Source organism: Caretta caretta, chromosome 16 (genome assembly GCF_965140235.1).
Source record: "Caretta caretta isolate rCarCar2 chromosome 16, rCarCar1.hap1, whole genome shotgun sequence".
Classification (NCBI taxonomy): domain Eukaryota; kingdom Metazoa; phylum Chordata; order Testudines; family Cheloniidae; genus Caretta; species Caretta caretta.
The window spans coordinates 19,785,503-19,807,775 of NC_134221.1; the positions used below are offsets into that span (position 1 = coordinate 19,785,503).

Genomic DNA, 22,273 nt, shown 5'->3' on the forward strand with positions numbered 1-22,273 from the left:
TGAAAGGCTGTTATAACTCCAGTTGTGTGGGGCGGTTGTTGATTTTTTAAATGAAAGCATTAGTTCGGTTTATTATCTCAACCCTCCCATCCCTGAAGATCCCTGTCATATAATGTTGGACCTAGAAAGAGGAGAACCTACTTCAGAAGCTGTCGTTTTCCCACATGGCTGTTAATGCAAGTTTCTTACTGAAGAGATTGTACATTCTAGATAGTGCCAGTGAATTCCTGTAATACTTCTCATCAGTGGAACCTTATAACCATTAAATAAAGAAGCCTCAACTGCTTCTCAGAGGTATTGCGTGGTACAGATGGGGAAATTGAGGCGCAACGAGACTAAGTTATTCAGCAAGTCAGTGGGGATGTGAGGTACTTCCAGCCACTGTTTTTTTTTTTTCCCCTTGTGGCTTCCTCTTTTTTTCTTTTCTCAGATAAATGCTGTTACCCACTGGTTTCCCCCTTCTTCTTTTTACTTCGAGTCATCTGTGTTGCAGACGGACTATTTAGGGAGGCTGCCATGCCGCTGGGTTTGCTGGGAGATTGGGCACAAAGATCATTGCCATGCTGAGCCAGTGAGAGAAGGAGAGGAGAGCCTGTGAGAAGAGGAAACACTTGATGTGCAGGGCCACGTTGGTCCATGTGACACAGAACGACTGGTAATTATGGAAATCTGGATCCAGTTTTCATCTAGCGGGAAGAGTGGGGTGTGTATCGACTGGGCAATGCATTTCTTCTTCTCTTACCTGGCTGGGAACTGGGACTGGCCCCACTAGTGGGCAGAGCAGTCTGTGTACTGGGGTAGCAGAATGTTTAGGGATGGGTCAGGCAGGCTGCTGAAGTCAATCCCACTAGCTTTACCTAGTGTCGATCACTGTAGTATCTATGCGTTGAAGTCAGTGAGAGTTTTGCCTGTGTGGGAACAGAGTAAGACTTGTAGAATTTAGCCCACTACGAGAGGGGGAGCTAGATATATCCCAGGCTCTACAGAGCTGCTGCTGTCAGGAATGATGCAGTTTTCCCCCAAACAAGGGAAACGCTCCTGGATTTGTAGGTGGCTGGCAGCCACTCTGGGCCACTGGCTATTGCAACAAATCCTGTTCTGATATGAGCACTGCAATCAAATGCCTGGGTTAGAACCTAGGCACCCATTTTGGTGCAGCATTTGGCCCCAAATGGGCAAAACAAGGAATGGGGATAAGAGAAAATGTGTTAGTGTTTCATTACAGACAAAGCCATCGTTAGGTCAGAGAGGTCTTGACGCAGCGTCAGGTTATTTCACGTTATTTTCTCTAAACGGGAAGAGTGAACCTGGCCCAAGTGTGCATTCCTTGTATCAAAATGTGATTTGCTAATCAAGGAGTAATGCAGATCTAACTGTAGGCTACAACTTCTGTAATGTGGCTTCTGCATCTTGATGACTACAGTCCCTGAATGGCTCCCTGATTCCTCGAATCAGCGTTTAGCCTAGTTGAGCTGACACTGGAAAATTCCAGTCTGGTTTCATTTTGGTATGTGGGTGTATCGGAAAGATTGCACTGGGAAGGAAGCATTATGGGAAAGAAATCTCAAAGTGCAGCTGCTGCTGAGGGTGGATGCCAATAAGTTCCTGCAAAAGTGACACACAGGAGGCTCTCTGCAGTGACACAATGCTCTGTTGACCAGCTCAGGCAGTGATGTTTCAAAGCAATGTGCATGGTGCATGTAAACGTTGCTAGGGTTATCCAGAGTTTGTGACTTGCACGTGCAATGTGTCCGGCACTGCTTATGGTTTGCAACGTTCTGTGTAAGTTGCAAGATCGTGTATAGTTGTGGGTTTTGCACATTCTCTTCCTTTGCAAATGCAAATTAGACACAATTAAAAATATTAGCTCTTGGTAGTTACAGTTAACTGCAATTTAAGAGCATAGATGTGGAGGGTTCTTCCCCCTGGAACCTTTCAAACAGGTTCACTCTAATGTTCTATCCCTGTTGCCTGAGGGGCTGTACAGCACCCTCTCCTTAGATCTCTGGTTTCAAGCAGGTAATAGCTGTCTGTTGTGTGATGGTTCCTTGTTTATGCTCCACCCTTGCACGTGTGGGTCACTAGATTAGGTTTGGGCCCAATCCCAAGCGGTGCTGAGTACGTGTGACCCCAGGTAATGTTGGTGGGACATGTAGGTTCTCCCTTGGTATAGCCTGTTGGGAATCCATATGCAATTTGAGTTCCTGGTGTCCCCAGCATCCACACAGGAGCTTCTGGTCTTCAGTGCTACTGACCCAGGGTGCACGCTAAGTGGTTTCACTTCCCTCCTGTAATGACTCGGGAGATGGCCGGTTGAAGGGCACTCGCCAGAATTTCATCACCTCTTCAGCAGTGGTGCCAGCCCTGCCAGCTGCTGAAGGAGCTTGGGATGTAGTGCTTGCACAAGCTGGCATTTCTGTACATGAAGTGCCCCATGACCCGATCTGTTCATGCAAAGGGGGGGTGCATGTATTTTTTGTGTACAGAGTTACAGGCTGCTGTGGGAGACGTGGTCATCCCTTATGGTCAATGAGCGTGTTCCTAGTCCTCAGGTTGATGGTGTTGGGCCACCTGCTATCCTTGCTGCTCATCCCGAGCTGCTCTGAGACTTATGGTGTGGCTTTCAGACAAGAAGACCTGGCCTGCCAGTATTTCTTGCTCTCCGCCATGTCGGAGCAGGAAGATGATGAAATGTGCTGGAATAACTTGGAGAACTTCCGGGTGAAGCTGATCTCAGTGATAGACCCCTCCAGAATAACGCCTTATCTCCGCCAGTGCAAAGTGATTAACCATGATGACGAAGAGCAAGTGCTTAACGACCCCAGCCTGGTCGTCCGGAAACGGAAAGTAGGTGGGTACTGAGCAGCTTCCGACTCCACGTGATTGTGTGGGTGGCCTGCCTCTGGGGTGATACACTGGAATGAAAATGCCGTGGTGTCAATTGCTTCTGCAGGCCATGTGGTGTTACCATCAACCCATGTAGTGCAATTCTGGGAATCATGCTTTCAAGGTGCATCTTTTCCCAGCCATTTGAGAATGGTTTTCTCTAAATCCAAATAAACAGGTAAATAATTCCTTCTCTTCAAGCTAACGTGGTGGATTTTCCATCACTGGCAATTTTTAAATCAAGATTGGATTTTATTTAGTGATTTATTTTAAGATCTACTCTAGTTCAAAAGGAAATTATTTTGGGGAAGTTTTCTGGTCGGTGTTATAGATGAGGTCAAACTAGAAGATCACGGTGATCCCTACAGGCCTTAAAAAGCTCTGAATCTAGGATAAACTATTCCTGTATCTCAGGTTCAGAGGGACTCTGGCAACATTAGAAAGAAAAATTAGCCTGTATTACTAGGAGTCCCTGGGGTTATTCAATCTGAGAACATTACAAATCAAAGGTAATTTTCACCACTTATTCTATTTTACAATAACCCCTAGCTCTTTTGTGACTGTTTTCATCAGTAGACCTCAGTGCTTTAGTATTGTTACCCCCATTTTACAGATGGGGAAACTGAGGCACGGAAAGGGGAAGTGACTTGCCCAGGGTTACCCAGCAGGCCAGAGATGGGAACAGAATTGAGGGCTCTGGCGTCTCAGCCCAGTGTCTTAGCTTCTAGGTCATGCTGAATCACTGTTAGACCTCTGGAGGCTACTACAATCTAAACAACTGAATCAGGATTGAGATCCTGTTATATTAGGTGCTGCGCAGACACAGCCCCTGCCCAAAGAGTTTACAGTCTCAGAACAGTTGAGTTTGAGACATTGTGGGCCATGAAGTGAGGCCGGTTGCTTTCCCTTGGATAGTGAGTTACGCTTTCCAGTTCTCCTTCGCCACCATGGTAAGGAGCCGAGATTGGAAAGGCTTATTGTGGACTCCTCCTTTGCCTCCGTCCAGCTGAGTGTAGAATTCTTCTCTGCAGGATATTGACTAGCACACGCTTTGCTGCTGTTTAGGTTTCCAGCATTGCAGGGAGTGTTTAACTTCAGAATGACACAATGAGAGAGACTTGACTGTGAAAGCGTCTCTGGTCCTATTAGACTTTAGAATTCCAACTTTAAAAGCTGGTGACAGACTTCCTGCTTCTCTTGCTCTCACTGTGGTCCCGCTTGTAGCAGGAGACGGAGGCTCGGTCCCGCTGACCTCAAGAGCGGAGCAGAGGCTCCAGCACTTCATGGCAGGTACTTTGCCCCTTGCAGGATCAGGACATCTGTGCCAGAAGTGGGGCCCACCTAACCATTGCCTCTTCTTGAATTTGAGACCAAAGCTGCCCAGAGTTATAGGAACTGCCATGGCTGTTTCATTCAAGCCTGCCTGCTCCTCCTCCTCCCTAGCCTTCAGCAAGGGATTGCTTCTCTTGCAGCACCTGCTGTTCGCAACACTAAAGTAGGAGCAGGGGCCTAGGGGCAAACCCTGCAGCTGTTGCTCAGTTAAATTGCCCCTTAAAGCCAGTGAGAGAGTTGCCTGGGCCACGCCTGCAGGGTTTGACACCAAGGACTCTTGTCTGCTCCTGCTTACAGAGGAACGCAAGTACCAGCCATCTCTGGAAGTTCAGGGAACGTGTGTTACTCTGACATGCTATGTTGCAGTAAATGCCTTTGTTTCTGTATTGCAGGCGTCCTCCTGGATATACTTCAGAGGACAGGCCAGAAAGGTTTTGAGGCCTTTCTTGAGAGCCTAGAGCTTTACTACCCACTGTTATATATGAAAGTAACCGGCAAGGAGCCCAGCAGGGTCTTTTCGATGATTATAGGTAACGTTTTGCTTCATTCCCACAATGGTCTCTTTATTTGATGCTGCTTTGCAGCTAGAAGAGACCTCAAATTCCACACCTAGTTAAATCCCTGGTGGCTCATGTGGGCAGAGCCCCAGCCAGCCTTTCAGACTGGGCCACTGGCTAGAAAGCTCTTCAGCGAGGGTCAGACTAACCTTCATGAGCAGCCGCCCAATACTAAGGCCCCGATCCTGCAGTCAGATTCCTGCGGGGAGAGCTCTGTGGAAGCCAAGGACCCCTGGGCCTCCCCACCCAGATCAGATTGTAGGTTGGAGACTAAAACACAATGCTGTGTTAGGAGCTACATCACCACCCTCTCCCAGGGACTGCCAGTGCTGCTCCCTGTATCAGAAGGAAGAGCAGATGCTAGATCAGGGGTGGGCTGTCTCTCCCCAAACAGCCAGCCCCCACCCCCATCCGCCCCCTTTCACTTCCTGCTCCCTGACTGCCCCCGCTCCGAACACCTGACCCATCCCACCCCCGTTCCCTGACCGTCCCCACCCCCTTACCATGCCGGAGCCAGCCACACCGCCAGGTTGCCCGGCAGGAGCAGCAGGCCAGAGCGTGAGGCTGCGGGGGAGGGGAACAGTAGGGGAGGGGCCAGGGGCTAGCCTCCCCAGCTGGGAAGTCAGGGGCCGGGCAGGACGGTTCCGTGGGCCGGATGTGGCCTGCAGGCTGTAGTTTGCCCACCTCTGTGCTAGATAATGGCCCGGTTCCCCCTCATGGACTGTTCAGCCATGGTGTAAGGAGACAGAATTCCCCATGAAATCACCAGGAGGTGCCCCCACTGAACATGGCTCCCAGAGTGGCCGAAGCCTGAGGCACTGTTCTGGAGCACCTGGCATGTCCACAGGCCACTGATGGTACAGGGCGAGGTGGGTCATTGCTCATTCTGGCTCTGGCCAGCTGTATGTCAGCATGACTGTACTGGGTGTGATCGTGCTGGCCATGGGGCTGGCTCGAGGGCCGGGGGAAGAAAAGCTGCCGTGGCACTGACCTGTGGGTGTTGAGTACATGCGCCATGGACTGGACAGCACTCGTTTGGAGGTTTTGTGACCCTGACTCATGATCAGGGACCTTTCTGCCTGGGACTGGGGACTGGGCCCCAGCTAAGTGGGGCGGGGACCATGTTGTGTGAGGGTCTCTGTTGCGCAGACACCGCGGGGGAATCGGGCCTGAGCCAGCTCCTGATGAACGAGATCATGAAGCTGCAGAGCACCGTGCAGGAGGAGAGGAGGAAGGCTCAGGAGCTCAACATGTGGCTCCATGCCAAGGAGGATGCGATCAAGGAGATGCGGGTGAGGGACAGTGTGCTGCGGAAGCACCAGGAGAGGGCCCAGAAGATGAAAGAGGAGAGGGACAACTTGGCCAAGGAGCTGCGGAAATGTAAGGATGAGAACTACGACCTGGCCATGAGCTACGCCAAGCAGAGCGAGGAGAAGAACACAGCCCTGATGAAGAACCGGGATTTGCAGCTAGAGGTCGGTGCCTTGCCTGCTCTCCTTCCTCCCTCGTGCACCCCACCAGGGATTGGAGAGCTGAGCACAGTCGGGCCTTAGCGACTGCACGCTATAGTCAGATGGGCGCCTCCCTTCTGCACCGTGTGCCAGGAGTCCTGAATGTGCTGGGCAGGACTAATGCATTAAAGGGGATTTTTGACACTTGGTGCTGCAGGCCTGGCTTTCCCCCTACGGCAACAAGGGTGAACGCAATGCAGACAGCATCATGCAGTTAGGCTTGCAAATTAGCACCATCAGCCCAGATGCTAGCGGCTGCGTGGGCCCTAGAAAATGAACAGGGTCTCTTTTATGCAGGGATGGGAGAGCCTGGCAGGGCTGTCCCTGAAACTTGGCTTGTTAGCTCAGATCAAACGTTGCAGCAGCTGGGGACAGATTGCAGTGCTGCTGCCATGTATCTTGCGTGTGGGTAGGCAGGTACCATGTGCTGTGGGCAGAGAGAGGACTCTGCTGCATTCCCAGGGGTGGGGAAGGCATTCCCCTTGTGTTTCTTGCTGGAGGATGGGACTAAAACCATGCCACTACAAAGATGTCCTAGAATATCAGGGTTGGAAGGGACCTCGGGAGGTCACCTAGTCCAACCCCCTGCTCGAAGCAGGACCAATCCCCAATTTTTGCCCCCGATCCCTAAATGGCCCCCCTCAAGGATTGAGCTCACAACCCTGGGTTTAGCAGGCCAATGCTCAAACCACTGACCTATCCCTCCTGGTGAGGCCTGACCAGCTCCAAACCCCCCTCCTCCCCTGCAGATTGACCATCTGAGGCACAGCCTAATGAAGGCCGAGGACGACTGTAAACTGGAGAGGAAGCACACGATGAAACTGAAGCACGCCATTGAGCAGCGGCCGAGCCACGAAGTGGTGTGGGAGATCCAGCGGGAGAAGGAGCTGCTGCTGGCCAAGAATCAAGAGCTGGAGAACACGCTCCAGGTCTGAGGAGGGCGGGCGTTGGGCCTCTGGGACTGGTTTGGGTAGCAAGTCTGCCTTGCTAACGCAGGCTTCTCCAAGGGGGTTGGTGTCAGGGCCCCCTCTTGGTGAGGCCGGGGAGCTTGGCAGGGTGAGAGCCATGGGTTAGAGCGGAGTGTGCTCATGGGTGCGTTGTGACAGAGGGACCCCCTGAGCGGTGGTGGTGGGGGGTTATACGGTGTGTAAAGGTTGACAGCAGCTAGATGGGCTGAGGGGAGAGATATGAGCAGCCATGGTGGCAGAGGAGTACAGCATTGGAGAGAACAGCTAGGCCTGAGGCTCAGAAGGGTTTAAATCAAGGGCCCCAGACTTGCCCAACTCACTCTGCACCTTCCCCTAAACTGGCTGCCATGACAGCAAGATCCGAGGCTGGATGGGGGGACTGATCATGCCTGGCACTTTTTGTGTTCTGCAGGGCTGCACGGGAGCCTGCGGATCACACCTGCCTGGCAGGAAATGGAGCAGAGCGCAGACGCCTTCATCTGTAACATGGAGGGCACAGCGGCCTGTGGGAAGAACAGATCCTGGCACATAATGCCCTGTGTTGCTCAGAGCAGCACTTGCTAGGACTCTCGCTCTCCAGGCGACTCCCCTCCATCTCACAGATGAGGGCAGGCCGGTGCTGCATCGGAGAGCGTGTTGCTCATCTCTGCTTTAACCTGGAGGCAGGGTGGAGGCCACGGGGGTGGTGGAAGGGCAGTGAGAATTGGCCATTAGTGCTGTTAGGCTCAGGAAGGGGACAGTGCCTCCTGACCCCTGGCTTTCCTAGCCAGTTAGGCCACCCCTCATTGTAGCCCTCTGCCCCTTCCTCCTGGAGGTCGCCAAGGAAGGGAACTTGGAGAAGAACAGCCTCTATGTCCAGGCTCTGGAGGCTGATCGGAGACGGGCACTCGGGGAGCATCAGGAGCTGGTGAACACCATCTACAGCCTGCGCAAGGCACTCCGGCAAGCGGAGGATCTCCGGGACAAAGTACAAAGTCTGGTGGGAGCGGGGAGAGATGGAGTAAACTCAGCATGGGAACGTGTGTGCCATGAAAGCCACTCTTCCCTGTGGAGCAGAGCAGCACCTGGGCAACTAGCGCTGCAGCTTGGCTTCTGGCTCAGATCAAATGTTGCAGCAGTTTAATGAGAGACATGCTCTGATGGGTACTCCTCTGCTCTGGTACTGACTCTCTGTGTTGGGAAAGACTTGGCCCCTCTCTGCCTCACGTATAAGATGGGGTTGATGACACTGATCCACCTGGATCACCAGGAGAACTGATCAGTTACTGTTTGCAAAGTGCTTACATCGGCCACACATCTCCTTTGCCTGTTTACACTACAAGCCACGGGTGTTTCAAGAGTGAAGTGAGCTTCTGTGCTTTCCTTGCAGCACGCGGAGGAGAAGGAGGTGCTGGAGCTGCAGTGCATGTCCCTGAGGAAGGACTCCTGGATGTACAAGGATCGCATCGAGGCCATCTTGAAGCAGATAGAAGAAGTGGCTGCAGAAAGAGATCAGGTGATAAAACCTACTGTTTGGAGCACAGCTACCAAAGATAATGGAAGGTGTAAGCTCAGGCACCAGGTCAGTGACACGCTTTGCCCTCCCGCTTTCTGCACCAGGCGCTGCTGACCCGAGAACAGTTCCACATGCAATACTCCAAGAGCCTGGTCGACAAAGACGCATACCGCAAAGAGATCCGGGAGCTGGGGGAGAGGTGCGATGAGATGCAGCTACAGCTGTTCCAGAAGGAGGGCCAGTTACTAGCTGCTGAGGCCAAGCTGAAAAAGTTGCACCTGGAGCCACCCACGCTGGTATGTCTGCAGGAATACACAGCTACATGCAGGTACTGTGCTATGGGCAGGGGAAGAGGCCGGTGAGCCCTGGCTGTGGGTGTTCCACTGACTTCATACACTGACACTGTCTGTAGTTGGGATCAGCCTCGATTCAGCAATTAATGGCTGTGCTTAGACAAGGGAAGCTGGAATTCGCCACAGTAGAGCTCACCCTGGTTTCCAGCATAAGTAATCTCCGACAGTGCAAACGCATCCCTTCCTTGTTTGCATTTGGGGCTGCCCCTGTTGCATCAAGGCCAACTGCTGGTGACTGAAGCCCAGGAAGGACAAGTCTTGAGCCATTGGGGTGAAATCGGGGTGGGGGCGGGGGAAGATGTACCATAACTGTTCCTAAACCCAGAATGAAAACAATGCCCTAATATCCTAGTCTCGTGGGTGCCTTCTGTTTGAGCCAGTAGGGGCAGGTAAGAGGGAGGAAATCCCTGCGTCTTCGTTCCTAGCTTTCGTTCAGTTTTACGTGCCATCGTTGCTGCTGTCTCATTGTGGAGTGTGGTCTGCATACAGATCCCTGACTGGCTTGTTTTCTTACAATTCCAGACTTCTGACCTAGATGACACCTCGCCCAGGAGCTCCCAAGAGGTGAGGAAGGTGGCTAGCTGGCTTTAGTCTGACCTCCTTATGGAAGGTCTTTGGGTTCCCCAGCTCTGCTCAAAGGCTCCTTAGCAGATAACCTGCAGCCAGCTTCTGTTTGTGCTCGAGTGGCACGAAGCACCTGGAAAAAACCACCCCAGCGTAACCAGCCAATGGAGGATGCCCCCGTGCAGACAAACCTCTAGGAGGTGTAGATCCTGCCATAGCAGGTCTTCCCCCTTTGCAGCTGCCAGAAGAGTGTGTGTATCTGGGGGAGAGAGCGGCGTGGCGAGGGCAATGCTCCAGCCATCCCTGTGAGCAGGAACCAGGATTAGAGTAGTACCAAGGCTGCTCTGCTTTTATACTGGAGACCAGCCCGGTGGCTGGGTGGCATCAGGTTTGAGAGGATGTGTGCACCCATCCTGAGACTCATCCAAGCACATCTGGGCTGCAGCTCAGATTCTGGGCCAAGATTTGTAGCTCTGTGAGTGTAACTTTAAATGCTTGGGATACAAATAAAAGGCCCAGTTCTGCAGCCCTGAATCGTGTGGGGAGCCCCACTGACTCTGAGCAGATGACACAAGTCTCTGAGGATGCATTGAGACAGCCTTTCCAGCATGGTCCTTAGCATGGCCAGATTGCTTCAGCTGCCATGAGGCAGCCGCATTCAGCGGTAGGTGATGAGCCTGATGTCGGACAAAAGGTGCCATACACACAATAGAAGTATTATCCTATGGTGTGGGGTAGTGTTTTCACTGGAGAATTGGCTTCATTCATGCATAGCACTTGTATCTACAGGCATGTCACTAAGGTGATATTGGGTAGGATGGGTCGGCTGCCTTGCAACTCTCGCTAGACTGGAAAGAGAAACTTGTGGAATCCTGGGGCTCTGTTTGTTTTTATTATTTGTCTTTTTTGTGGGAGATGAGGAGAGGAAAATGAGTATTGCTATTTCCCCAGATTAGACATATTTCTTTTTGTCCCAAAGCTCTCTTTCCATGGAAACCTAGATGAGGACACGCAGCTGTCTGATAAAAGTAAGACTTTTTGTTTAATTTCTGCTTGGAGACATTGGAGCAGTATTCCTGAGACCATATGCCTGGTGGTTAAAGCAGGCAGCTGGGAGTTGGGAACTCCTGGGTTCTGCCACTGGCTCTGCTGTGTGGTCTTGGGGCATCACTGGGGCCTGAATTCTCAAAAGTAATGTTTTTTGGGGCCCCAATTTGGGACATGCTTAAAGGATCTGATTCTCCCAGGGTGGGTTCTCAGCACTTTGTGAAAGTCAACCCACAGAAGGTGTCTCAACTTTGTACCCCAAAATGGAGGTGTCTGGAACCCCTGGTCATCTCCCAAAAGAAATGTCTGTGAAGCACTCTTGCTGAGCACTTAGAGCCTTTTACCTTCATTCTTCTCTTCATTACATGTGATGTGGGAGGATCCTCCAGTGGCTGCATTCTGGAAGGAATATATTGGACTAGCTCAGTATAACAGCACTAGGCAGTACTGTTCCATTTGGTCCAAAAGTCTCATTAATAAGAGATTGCCAGTGTATTGATGCCCCTAGGAAAGCTTGGAGATGTGCGGGGCCTGACTTCTCAAAGATGTGGAGGACTCTCTGTCCCCAGTGAAGTTAAGGAGTACTGCGGGCACTTGGCATCTATGAAAATCAAACACTACATGACTCTCCTGGGCTCTCTCTGCTAGTCAGGACAGATCTGAGAACAAAACCCAGGTGTCCTGACTCCACGTGCACCTTTCTCCATGCTCTTTGTTGGGTTGCTTTTTTCCTTAAATTAAGTTATTTTCACTTGGTTTTGACAAAAGCAGAACTAGCTAATGAACACTATCCCCGGTTCTGCTTTTGTGGAGTCCCAAGTGGAAATGACTCATCACTGAGGAAGACTTGACAGGCTATGCTGAGGGTTTGAACTACACTTCCAAAAAGCTCTATCTAAAAAAGTATAGAGAAGGAAACTGCCAGCATGGGAGCGTCTTCCTGTTTTAACTTCTGAGGGGCCTGAATATTTTTTTCACCCATTTTGAGAAGGCAGTTCACTCAAAAGCTTGAGAAACCCTGATCTGACTTTAAGTACCATTCCAGGTTGGTAGCGATCTCTGCTCCTGGATGGATTGCTGTGAGTTCAAGTTCTGCACTCACATGATGAAATTATAGTGTGAACTGCACAATTCTATATAGGGTTGCCCTTGCTAGAAAACTAGGCTGTGTTAACACAACCCTCGAGTGTGTTCTAACTAACATGATATTAAACATGACTTAGCTAGTGTGAACAGTGACAAGTTCATGTTTAATATCATGTTAGGTAATGTGACCTCTCAACTTGTCTTCATTAGAGAACAACCTAAGGGGCTGCTTTGTTGAGGTCCCAGATAGCAAAGATCCCACATCTTTTTGAAAAGTTAGGGAAAAACCCCACTGTCCTGAGCAAGATTCCAATGGCTAGTAAAATGGCAGCTTGCTCTAGTGGACTGAGGGCAGGACTGAAATCCAGGACCTCCTGAGGTCTGGTTTTCACTCTGCCACTGATTTGCTGTTTAGTTTTGGGCGAGTCACTTCAATTCTGTCTCCTTTTCCCCACCCATCTGTCAGTTGGGGACAGTAATGCAGATTACATTCCAAAGAGGTTGGAAGACTGGCTTAATGTATATGCAGCACCTTGAAAACGTGGCACACTCTGCATGTACCAAGCAATAATCTCCTACGCTAGGTGTGAGCTATTGCCAGTGACACAATGGCCATCGCCCTTCACCTGCATCGGTTACTGTGTTCTCGCTGTCTCACTCGTTAATTCTGCAAAGCGCTTTGGGACACCTGTGGTATGAAATGCACAACGTTTGCAAGCAATTTGTTCTATTTCAAGGTTGTAAAACCACAAACCAATGATGTGAAGAAGGATTGGCTTGTGGTGAAGGCCCTGGATGGGGACTTGGGAGATCAGGGATCAATTCCTGGCTCTGCCACGCAATCCCTGGGTAGTCTTGGGCAAATCACTTCATCTCTCTGCGCCTCCGCTCCCTGTTTGTACAAAGGGAGAATCCTTCCTTTGTCTGCCTTGTCTCTATCAGATGGAAAGCTCTTTGGGGCTGGATCTGCTTCTAGAACAGCAGGGCCCCAAGTGCTAATGTAACAGATAATAAATAACACCAGTTTGCGACTACACTTGCAGTTTTTCCTTCTCTCTTAGAAGATCTCCCTGAAAATCAGGATCAGCAGCTCAGTGCGTTAGAGAGCATTCAGTGCCTGCAGTCGTCAAACGTAAGTGTCTTTGTGAACCCTCCGCTTCTTGCGACCTCGCTCACGGCGAATAACATTTGCATTTGCGATAGGCTTGCCCAGTTTGGAGGTACCTGGCACTTTCGCAGGGAGAGTTTTGTATTCTCATGATCAAATTCATCCTTCAAATAACAGCAGGGCATCAGTGTCCCTTACATCTCTTCGGGAGTGGTATGGGTGGGAATGGAATCTGCCAATCAACACATCCGCTGCCGCACTGTCAGTCAGGAATGTACTGCTTTCAACTCCTGTTACAAGAATGGGCAGCCTACAGATGCCATCTCCAGCAGGGCACTTTTGGGACTGTTGTTGGTGTTTCTCTCATCCACTTGACCTTAATGTTCGGATGTAGTGGCTGGTCCTGCCTTCTTTGCATAACCTGAACTCCCGTTGTTGTCGTCGTCGATCATCTATATTGCTGTAGTGCCGGATCAGGACCTTTGCCTGTACAGCGCCTCATGCAACACATAGTAACCGCTTGCCCCTGTCCCACAGAGCTTAGACTCTGTGGGTGTCTTGTTGAATAGGATTTGCTGGATCTAATTCAGGAATAATCCACATTAAATTTAAGGGACGATATCGAGCCTCTGATTTTCTAGAATTAGCACTGGCAACACTATTTGGGTTTTTAAGCAATTTCCTATCAACGGGAGTGTTTTTCCTTTCTCATCTACGTCAGCCCTTGCAAATATCTCTCGGCTTCTCCTTTTTCTCCTAACATCGTGTTTCAGCCACTGCTCATTTCTCCCCCTGCTCCCCAAACCTGCTGTAGCTAATTAATGTTCAGCGTTTGTGTTGTCTGGGCACTGGTGTTTGTGATTAAAAGGTCTCCAAAGTAATATTGCTGTTTCTACTCACGCTGCTGGGAAGAGAGTGTGAACCTCCGGCTTTACAAATGGATGAATGTGGACATCCCTTCTGTGCCCCAGGAGCTCTGCTGTCATTGCAAAAGGAGATCTTAAGTGGTTTATCTTCTGATTCTGGTGTTTAGGGCTTCACCCTCCAAGCCCTCACTAGGGCAAGTAGCTCCATTGCCTTTGGTGGGATCGGTAGCATGAACACTAATCCGTAAACGATGCAGGAGCGGGCTCCTATACAACACACAGTGGGTGCTATGAAGAACCAGCCTGCTCAGGAGAGATGAGGGCAGTTCAGCAGTTGGGGAGGGAACGGTGGTGGCATGGATCTTCAGTCCATCAGACGCCTTCAGAATGAGGCCATAGAGTTTTAAGTGTGAGCCAGGGCCGGAGCCTGACTCAGCCATGCACAGGATAATAGGGCCAGGAGTGAATGCAGGAGGCTGTAATGTTCCCTGGGACTTGTGGATGTCAGAAGCTGCCAGCACAAAGCTCGAGTGCTTTCTGAAGGGCAGCAGCACCCAGAGAATGCATTTGGCCATGAAGTTGCTCTCCGCCCATTCACTGGTACAGGCTCATTTTTGAGTGAATTGAGCGCTCATGGAAACCACTGGGAGCACACATCGCGGCACTGCATGGACAGCGGCTGTCCATGTTCTCCACACCCCCTCCACTGCCCTGCCCATTGTGCCTCTCCTTTGTCCTTCAGAGGCCAACTCCAGAAGTTGAGTCTCGTTGCCCACGTAATTCCTGGCCTCTCTGTAGAGCAAGGCTGGCCCCATCCCCAGCCCGTCCCCAAGCTTCAACTAGACCAGGCCTTTCTTTTCCTTTCCAGGAGGGTGGCCCACCCAATGGAGAGCTGGCTGAGAAGGAGCGGCGGCGGATGAAGGACAGCTTTGAACACTATCGGAGGTGTGGCCTGTGCTCTCAGGACTGCTCTTGCCATATTTGTTTGCATAACCTACTGGTCACTGTGTGTCATGTCCCCTGTTGTGCCTGATCCACGGAGGATGAGAGTTTGTTACTGCCTCCTTTTCTAGCTCAAGCTGTAGGGACTCGTGCATTTAGTCCAGATGTACCGAGCATGTTGGCCAAAATGGAAGCCGTTGCATTGCACTGAAACAAGTGTGGATGTTTTCAGACACAAATGTATAACATGGCCTGTGTCATAGGCTGCTTCATGCCATTTCCACAGTAGTTTAACAGAGGGGTACCCAGAGGACATAAGCTGGAGGTGGTCACCTGGGTCATGGGCACTGGATCACAATGCCACTCACTCAGATTTGTAGGGGGTCTATGCAGGGGCTCATGGGCCATGGGGGTCAGGCTGCTGGTGGGGATAAGGGGTTCCTGAGAGGAGAAAATGAGGGTCAGGTGGCAGGGACACATCTATGCCTCCCACCCCAGACTTTTAATGGCACTCTGCAGTCCTGGGGGCACCATGCTTTGGGAACTGCTGGCTTGGTAAGTTTGATCTATTTTACTAGCGCAGGGTTCCATCCTGCTGCTGCTGACACCAAAGACCAAGTTCCTATTAATGAGACTCGGGGCAGGTTTGAGCTGTTTCAATCCCCAAAGACGGAGATGGAGGCACTCCGCAGCTTGCAGTAATTCTGAAAGGGCCGAGCATCTTGTAAAATACGGATCTTAATTTGCACACTAAATAGAAATGATCCAAAAGAGCTAAATACTGGAGCAGGAACATCTAAAACCATGTTGTATTGTTTCTGTAAGTGGTAGTGTGCTGGGCTCTTACGTAATATTTGTATTCAAGAAGGAACTGAGAGTCTGGAAATTCTCGCGTTCAGTTGTACTGTACTTAGAGGAATATAGGACTGGCTTTACTGCTCTAGACTAAATCCAATAAACTGCTTCTGATCACAGTCTATATTGGATGCTGGAGAAAACCCAGAATACTAATAACAATTGTGGATAATTTATTTGACAAAGTTGCCCCAATGAACAATGTTGATTTAGCCAGTGCTCCCCAGAAGGTACAGGCGTGTGTGATACTGTTATCATGGAAGGAGACTTCTTCCTGACCTTCAGCAGGTGATTACTTTGTTTCCCGATGCATGAATGTAGATAGGCCTTCTTAATTTTTACTTTGGCCAGTGTTTGACTGGGTACTAATTGAGTTTTTTGAGTTTGCTGGTTTATGTGTAATTGAGAAGCTTGTTCCTCATGGCATTTTTTTTCTCCTAAATGTTTAACCTAACTTACAGGAAGAGGGCATTGCGAAGGGTGCAGAAGGGCAGACACCATGAAGTGGATTGGGAAAACAACACTGGTAGTGACAACACAGATACTGAAGGCTCCTAATAGCATCAGCCCAACCGCAACGGAAATTACAAAAAGTTTGCTGGGGATGTAGTGCAAGAATCTTCCCTTCTGCCTATCCAAGCTGATTGACATTTAAAACTTTTTCTAAACAACCACCATGAACATTTACCAAGTCGAAGGCACTGGACTGGGATGCAGGAGATCTGGACTATATTTCTGCCTCTGCCATAGCACTCCTATGCGACCTTGGCCTAGTCACCTAACTGGTTGACATCTCTGATTCAGAACCCTAATTCTTTTATATATTTAATGGGGATGATGATGATGTCCTTCCACAAGGAGTTTAATTCATTTAGACTCATACCACAATTGCTGTAGCAGAAATTCTTACAATCATGGTGCTATGTTAGTGCATTGTAGTATTCTGTGCAAAAAACAGTCCAAGTAAAAAATATACTTTATTTGCTTCAAAAATGGGCTTAAGTGGTGTGCTAAAAATGTAAGGTATGCTAAAAGTTGTTGCTATGGCAACAGCACACAACAATGGGATATGAAAAACCCTTTGTGTCCATATCCAACCTACTAGCTTAAGAAAATCTTTCTTATGATTTCCAGAAAAATAACTAAATAAGGGAGAATATAATACCAATTAATGCCTCAATTCCACAGTTGCTAGCCCCCTCTGTTAAAAAATAACGAGCCATCCCCTGCTCACCACCAAACAAAATCATGAGACTTTAATAAATGGATTCCTTTTATTTTATTATTTGTTTCCTGCATTCAGGTTGTTTTTTCTTCCATACCTATGAGGGCTAGAACTTTACTGTCTTGTTTTATGTTTTAAATGAAACCGGAAGAGCTGGGGTGTTAAGCATGTTTGGAATGGCAACACTGTGCTCTTGTAACTCCAGCTGTGTGAGCAGGCCTCGGGTGGAGCTCTATGCAGGTGTCATGGCCGCGTACTCCAACACCGGAAGGGCCTAAACCAGAATACTAACCATATCCAGCAGGGTGCAAAGGGCCTGTCCCTATATCACTAGTAAATATAAAAGCAAACACCCAATAGCATAGGTTTGACCAAAACTAATTTAGCTCCACTCTCTTGAATAGCATTTTTGAATATATAGCAGTTGTTATGTTAAGGGCTTCTAAGGCTCTGTGTAATATCAAAAAGAGAGAGCACTAGTGTGTGGATAGTGACCCTGACTGGTGGTTTATAGGGGTAGATGTCCAATGCTAATAGCAAAGAAGAGAACACACTCTCTTTGCACGTGATCTGCTGTCCTTCTGCCCACCTGCAAGTGGACTTATATAGCTTCACCATGTAACAGGTTTTTATTTCTCTTGCCTATTCAGTCAGCCAGCGGTTGCTAAGGTTTCTCACACTACTCTGACAAGTGGGATGTGAGACCTTACTGGACCCTGGCTTTCTCCTTTAGTGGTAGATAGCAGGCTCAGCGCAAACCTGGGTCCCTGCTCTGCGTGGCCAGAGCCCTGGCTGGCTAGCAAGGGTGCCTCTTTACTTGGCATGGGGACAGTGGGGTAGGTGTGCTACTCGATGGCCCAGCCACCATTGGTGGGGGACAGAGCACCTACGACTCAGAAGGGATCCCTCCTTCCCCCATCCCTCAATCACATGGATTTTTCTGGGGGAATGGGGACCTTGTATGTTGATTTAAGGCTATAGGGTCTAGAGGAGTAGGGGAGACCCCCCCCCCAGTTCCGTGGGAGGGGGAGAATGGGCAGGGCCTGCAGTGGGGGGCAGGGACAGGAGTCTCCTGTGTATGATTTTGGGGTCTAGGAGCAGGGCTCCCCCCGGGCACCCAGCTCGGGGATGTTGGGGAGGGGCCCTACTTCTGATTTTGCAAATAGAAAAGCCCGCCCCCCCAGTAGCCCGGAGGGGGGCAGGACGGGCTCCCCCCGTAGCCCAGTGCGTGGGGACCCCCCCCCCAGTACCCCGGTGGATTGGGTGCACGAGGGCCCCCATATCCCGGGCCCAGCGGGGGCGGGGAGCCAGGCTCGCTGCCCACACCTAAGATGGCGGCCGGAGCGTCGGCGGCCGCCCCATCCGGCAGCCGGAGCGGGCGGGATGCTGCGGGCCGGGCGGAGGCTCGGGGCCCGGCTGGGGTCTGTGTGGCGGTGGGCCCCGCCGTCCCGTCCCAGGGCTCGGGCCGCCCCAGGGCCGCGCCCCTGCTGCCCGGAGCCTGCCTGGCCTCGCGGGCTCTGCAGCGCCCCCGGGCCGGGCGGCGCCGTGGGGCGGGTGGAGGCCGCGCACTACCGGCTGGTGTACACCTGCCAGGTGGGGGGGCCGTGGGGAGTCGTGGGGGATGGGGGCCTGGGGGCCCCTGAGGAAGGGGAGAGGCTGGGGTAGATGGGTGATGGGGGGCCCTGAGAGTTGGGTGCGTGGGGTACCCCAGTGATTGAGGGCTGAGGACTCGGGACAAGGTAGCTGGGCATATCGCTGTTATCTTTTGGGGGGCAGCTGTGTTGTTTTGGGGCTGGGAGTTGCCGCACGCTTGCAAACGAGGAGGCTCTTAAACCCCATGAAACCATGTTTTGTAGCCCCGCAGCCCCTATTGCAAAAGGGAAGGCGACTAAGGCTAGTGCCCACTAAAACTGCTTCCCCCTTTTAGCTCTTCTTTTAGTATTAATAAAGTGTGCGTGTTTCATTTAACCCCTTGAATGTCTTACTCAAAGCTAACGTGAGATGTCACGTTTTGGGTGAATATTTTTTAATCCGCATCGGGGTTGTTTTAGTTCATAATAATGTTTTGATTATTTGCCATCTGTGCTTTCATAGTAAAATTCAAACCTTTAAATCATATCCAAAATAAACTTAAATACACAGGAGTTGGTCTTTCCTGAGGTTTAAAAACACAAACCAGTACAATCCATGATACCTAAACAACCAAGAATATCAGGTTTGAGAAACTGATTTGTATTCTAGTTTACGTTTAGGAATCCAAACCAGTGTGGTTTTTTAATTAGTCTTTCAGCAAGAGGGTAAGGAAAGATCAGTAAGTCTCAGAAATCAGAATGCATTTGAGACAGTGTTCTTTCCATTGGCCCAAGTTCAAATGGTATAGGAAGGGAGCATACAGCTGGGTAGATCATCTTGTGGGGCTGCATGACCGCTTTAGTTGAAGAAATGTTATGGATGGGGGAAAACAAGTCCTTTTTACTGAGATAAACGGTGTCTCTGGTTTTGTTGGGTAGTAATAGAGTTGTGCCTTTTTACAAAATAAGCCTATAAAATGTAAGCATCTTGGTCATGAAATAAACTTTGTTTACTTTTTAGGTCTGCAAAACACGGTCAGCAAAAACGATTTCCAAACTAGCGTATCATAATGGCGTGGTGATAGTAAAGTGTCCTGGTTGCAAGAATCATCACGTCATAGCAGATAACCTGGGATGGTTTTCAGATTTGGAGGGGAAAAGGTAAGTGTGTCAGTGACAGCAACCTTCCGCCTTCTCCCCCCTGAAAGGCCATCAAAATGTACCCCAGTCCGGTTTAGCTGGTACACTGGACTTCTGTTTCTTGTAGGCTTTGTAAGTGGTGGTTTAAATGCTCAGGAGAGTTATTGCAGGGGATAATCTCTGATTCAGCCAACTTTCTGAAGCATGTAAGAAGACTCCACTCCCATGGCCGAGTTTTCTGACCCGTTGCAGATGGGTGGTATAAATAATGGAATCGCCCAACCGAGGCCCACTAAGTGGGATGTAGCCAAAACAATTATCTGTGCAACATGCACTTTCTATCACTGTTTCTAGTTGCAATCTTATTGCTGGATGTGATATTCTTTTGTTCTCCATCAGGCCTTATTAAATCATTGCTAGTCTCTGGCTAGCATGTTCAAAGGAGCCTAAAGGAGTTAGGTGCTCAAATCCTGTTGAATTTCAAAGGCTTCCAACTCCCTTCTACTCCTTTGAAAATCCCACCTCTGTCTTAAGTGCAGTTGCCAAATTAGTGATCATATTGGGTGAAAGTTGCCCCTAAAGGCCTGTAATCCCAGTTTCTCCACAGTCACCTGGACTCGCTCTGCTAGGAGAAAATGTTATATTCATCTTCAGAACTTGAATCCCTGCTAATGGTGAAAACAGAATGCAGCTGAGAGCCCCTAAGCCTCAGCTGCAAAATCTAACATCTAGTCTCATGGGCACCTTTGTAATGTTACTAGTGTTTTTTAACTTGTAATTCAGGAACATTGAGGAAATCCTAGCAGCCAAAGGGGAGAAAGTGAGACGTGTGGTTGGCGAGGATGCCTTGGAACTGCTCCCGGAGAGGACTGCAGAGACAGAGTCTCAAAACCACCACACAGAGGGAGAAGGTGGGGGAAGGTCCTCGGAGTCTGGAGGCAAGGGAACAACCTGATCAACAGAGTTCCCTCTGCTCTGCACTTGGCAGAGAAAGACTTTGCCATTTCTCTCCCCCTTTCAACTTTGTGTTTTTTTATTTTTAAATAAATTCAAGATCAGGGAAACCTTGGCCTCTGGTTTATTCCTGTCTTTGTACTGTGCAGCTTCATCTTTGACCAGTCACATGGGAGTTGTTTTTTATAGCTGGAATCTTCATGTTCTCACTGTAGCATGTAGTGGTGATTTTAAAACCAGCCTTATTTCTTAAATGACACTAGGAATCCTGCTTTGTTCTCTTGTTCCACGCCTGGAACCAGTAGGTCTTCATTAACTTGTTTGGGCCCAGAGGGGGAAAGCACTAAATTAGTGAGTTTTAGCAGTGTTTTTCTGTTCTCATCTGCTATCTGCATATATTAAGGTTAGTTCCTCAGGTGGTATAAATCAGCATGGCTGAATGGAGAGAGATTGACTCGTACCAGCTGCCGAGCTGGGCTCTTAATGGAATTGGAGCTTGCATAGCCAGTGAGATTCTGTAGCAGGGAATTATGCCCCCAGACCTCTCTGCTGCTTAGCAGGGTGGCTGTTCTGCCTCTTGTTTCCCCACCTTGGTTTCTTTCTTGCATCCACTATTAACTTTAGGCAGCTTGGTAAATCATCTGCCAGAGGTGGCTGGTACTTGGGGTCTGATTCCTCTGAGGATGAATGTTTGGTCTGTAGAAGGCACTTTCTTGTAGGGAAAGTGCAGCCTGTGGCGTGGGTTGTTTGGCTGTAATTATCTGAGAAGGATTTTGCACGCTTCCTGCCAAGGGGCTGCTGCAGTCAGGCTGTAGACCCCTACTCTGCCTTCCCTCATCTCCATTCCAGCCACAAGAACCAGCAAATGGGTGAGTGACAAACCAGAGGTTTCTGCTTTACAGGCACTGGAACTGCAGTTAGTCTACCTTGGTTCTGCACCAGGGCCTTCTGGCAGGATGGGTGTGTGCACATACAAGCTAGAGGGATGATGTTTAGTCAGCCACGGCTAAGATCTCCATTGTGGTCTGCACCAGGCATGATGGGGGTAGCCAGAAAGTAGTTGCGCTGTCCTGGACACAACCTCTCCAGGTCATGCACAAACTTTCATCCTTTCATAATCCATCAGCAACACGCACTGCTTTCCTGTGCTGCCCTGGGCATGTCTCGAACGCTGGGCTGGTGCCCAAGTGCTCCTGAGTTCTAATTTGGGCTCTGCCACAGTTGCTACATGGTGTTGGGCAAATCACTTCACCTTTCTACCTCAATTGTCCCCTGGTGCAAAATGGGGATTAGGAAATCTAATTCCGTTCCTCATGGGGTGTTCTGAGGATTAATTAAAGTTTGTAAAGTGCTGAGGAGATGAGTCCTAAGTCTGAAGAGTGTTCCTAGAGCCACTTGGCAAACACTGTCGAGGTGCTTAGTAATTTTATTATGGGATGTTAAAATCAACCACAGTAAAAACTAAAAGGCTAGCAGGATGACCTAATGCACAATGTTATTTCAGTGATGCGTCTTGCAGCAGAATGGTCCCATCAGATTGTCTTTGGGAAAGACGGATTGACACCCTTTATTCTGGGGGAGGGAGGAAGAAAACGGACTAGGCCCTGAGGTGTAGTGGCCTTTCTTGCTGAAGTGTAATAAAGAGAACCCGAGTCCTTATCTGCGCTTAAATATCTGTCTCTTTAGGTTCTTATATGGCCTTGCCAGAGTATGTGAGCACCTCACATATATTCATGAACTCGGTGCCATTCATCTGAAGCTCTCATAGTATTTTAGAAATGTTAATTTAGCCACCAAACAGCTCTGGGTGGAA

General features: G+C 49.7%; 3 protein-coding genes across 10 annotated transcripts in view; all 3 read left to right on the top strand.

Annotated features, from left to right (window-relative positions):
- SNAPC4 (small nuclear RNA activating complex polypeptide 4) overlaps positions 1–600 on the top strand; it is a 32,578-nt gene extending 31,978 nt beyond the window's left edge. The window contains exon 24 of the mRNA XM_075120468.1: positions 494–600. The gene's annotated coding sequence lies outside the window, so the exon portion shown is untranslated. The remainder of the gene's footprint in view (positions 1–493) is intronic.
- CARD9 (caspase recruitment domain family member 9) lies at positions 516–16,852 on the top strand. 8 transcript variants are annotated; one of them, XM_048822393.2, is made up of 13 exons: positions 516–655; positions 2,628–2,851; positions 4,611–4,748; positions 5,925–6,250; positions 7,036–7,215; positions 8,069–8,221; positions 8,624–8,749; positions 8,854–9,045; positions 9,625–9,666; positions 10,646–10,694; positions 12,861–12,931; positions 14,642–14,718; positions 16,032–16,852. In XM_048822393.2, exons 2-13 carry the CDS (start codon positions 2,668–2,670, stop codon positions 16,126–16,128), a joined length of 1,635 nt encoding a protein of 544 aa, XP_048678350.1. In that variant the 5' UTR covers positions 516–655; positions 2,628–2,667; the 3' UTR covers positions 16,129–16,852. The 8 variants fall into 8 exon arrangements, 7 of the variants coding, with proteins under 7 accessions (XP_048678350.1, XP_048678348.2, XP_048678346.2 ...); XM_048822391.2 differs by having other exon boundaries at positions 520–655; positions 2,546–2,851; XM_048822389.2 differs by having other exon boundaries at positions 583–655; positions 2,553–2,851.
- Positions 16,853–18,163: 1,311 nt separating this feature from the next.
- Positions 18,164–20,570, top strand: DNLZ (DNL-type zinc finger). Its single transcript, XM_048822397.2, has 3 exons — positions 18,164–18,388; positions 19,388–19,527; positions 20,290–20,570. The coding sequence occupies exons 1-3, from the start codon at positions 18,179–18,181 to the stop codon at positions 20,459–20,461; spliced, it is 522 nt and encodes a 173-aa protein (XP_048678354.1). The 5' UTR covers positions 18,164–18,178; the 3' UTR covers positions 20,462–20,570.
- Positions 20,571–22,273: the final 1,703 nt, after the last annotated feature.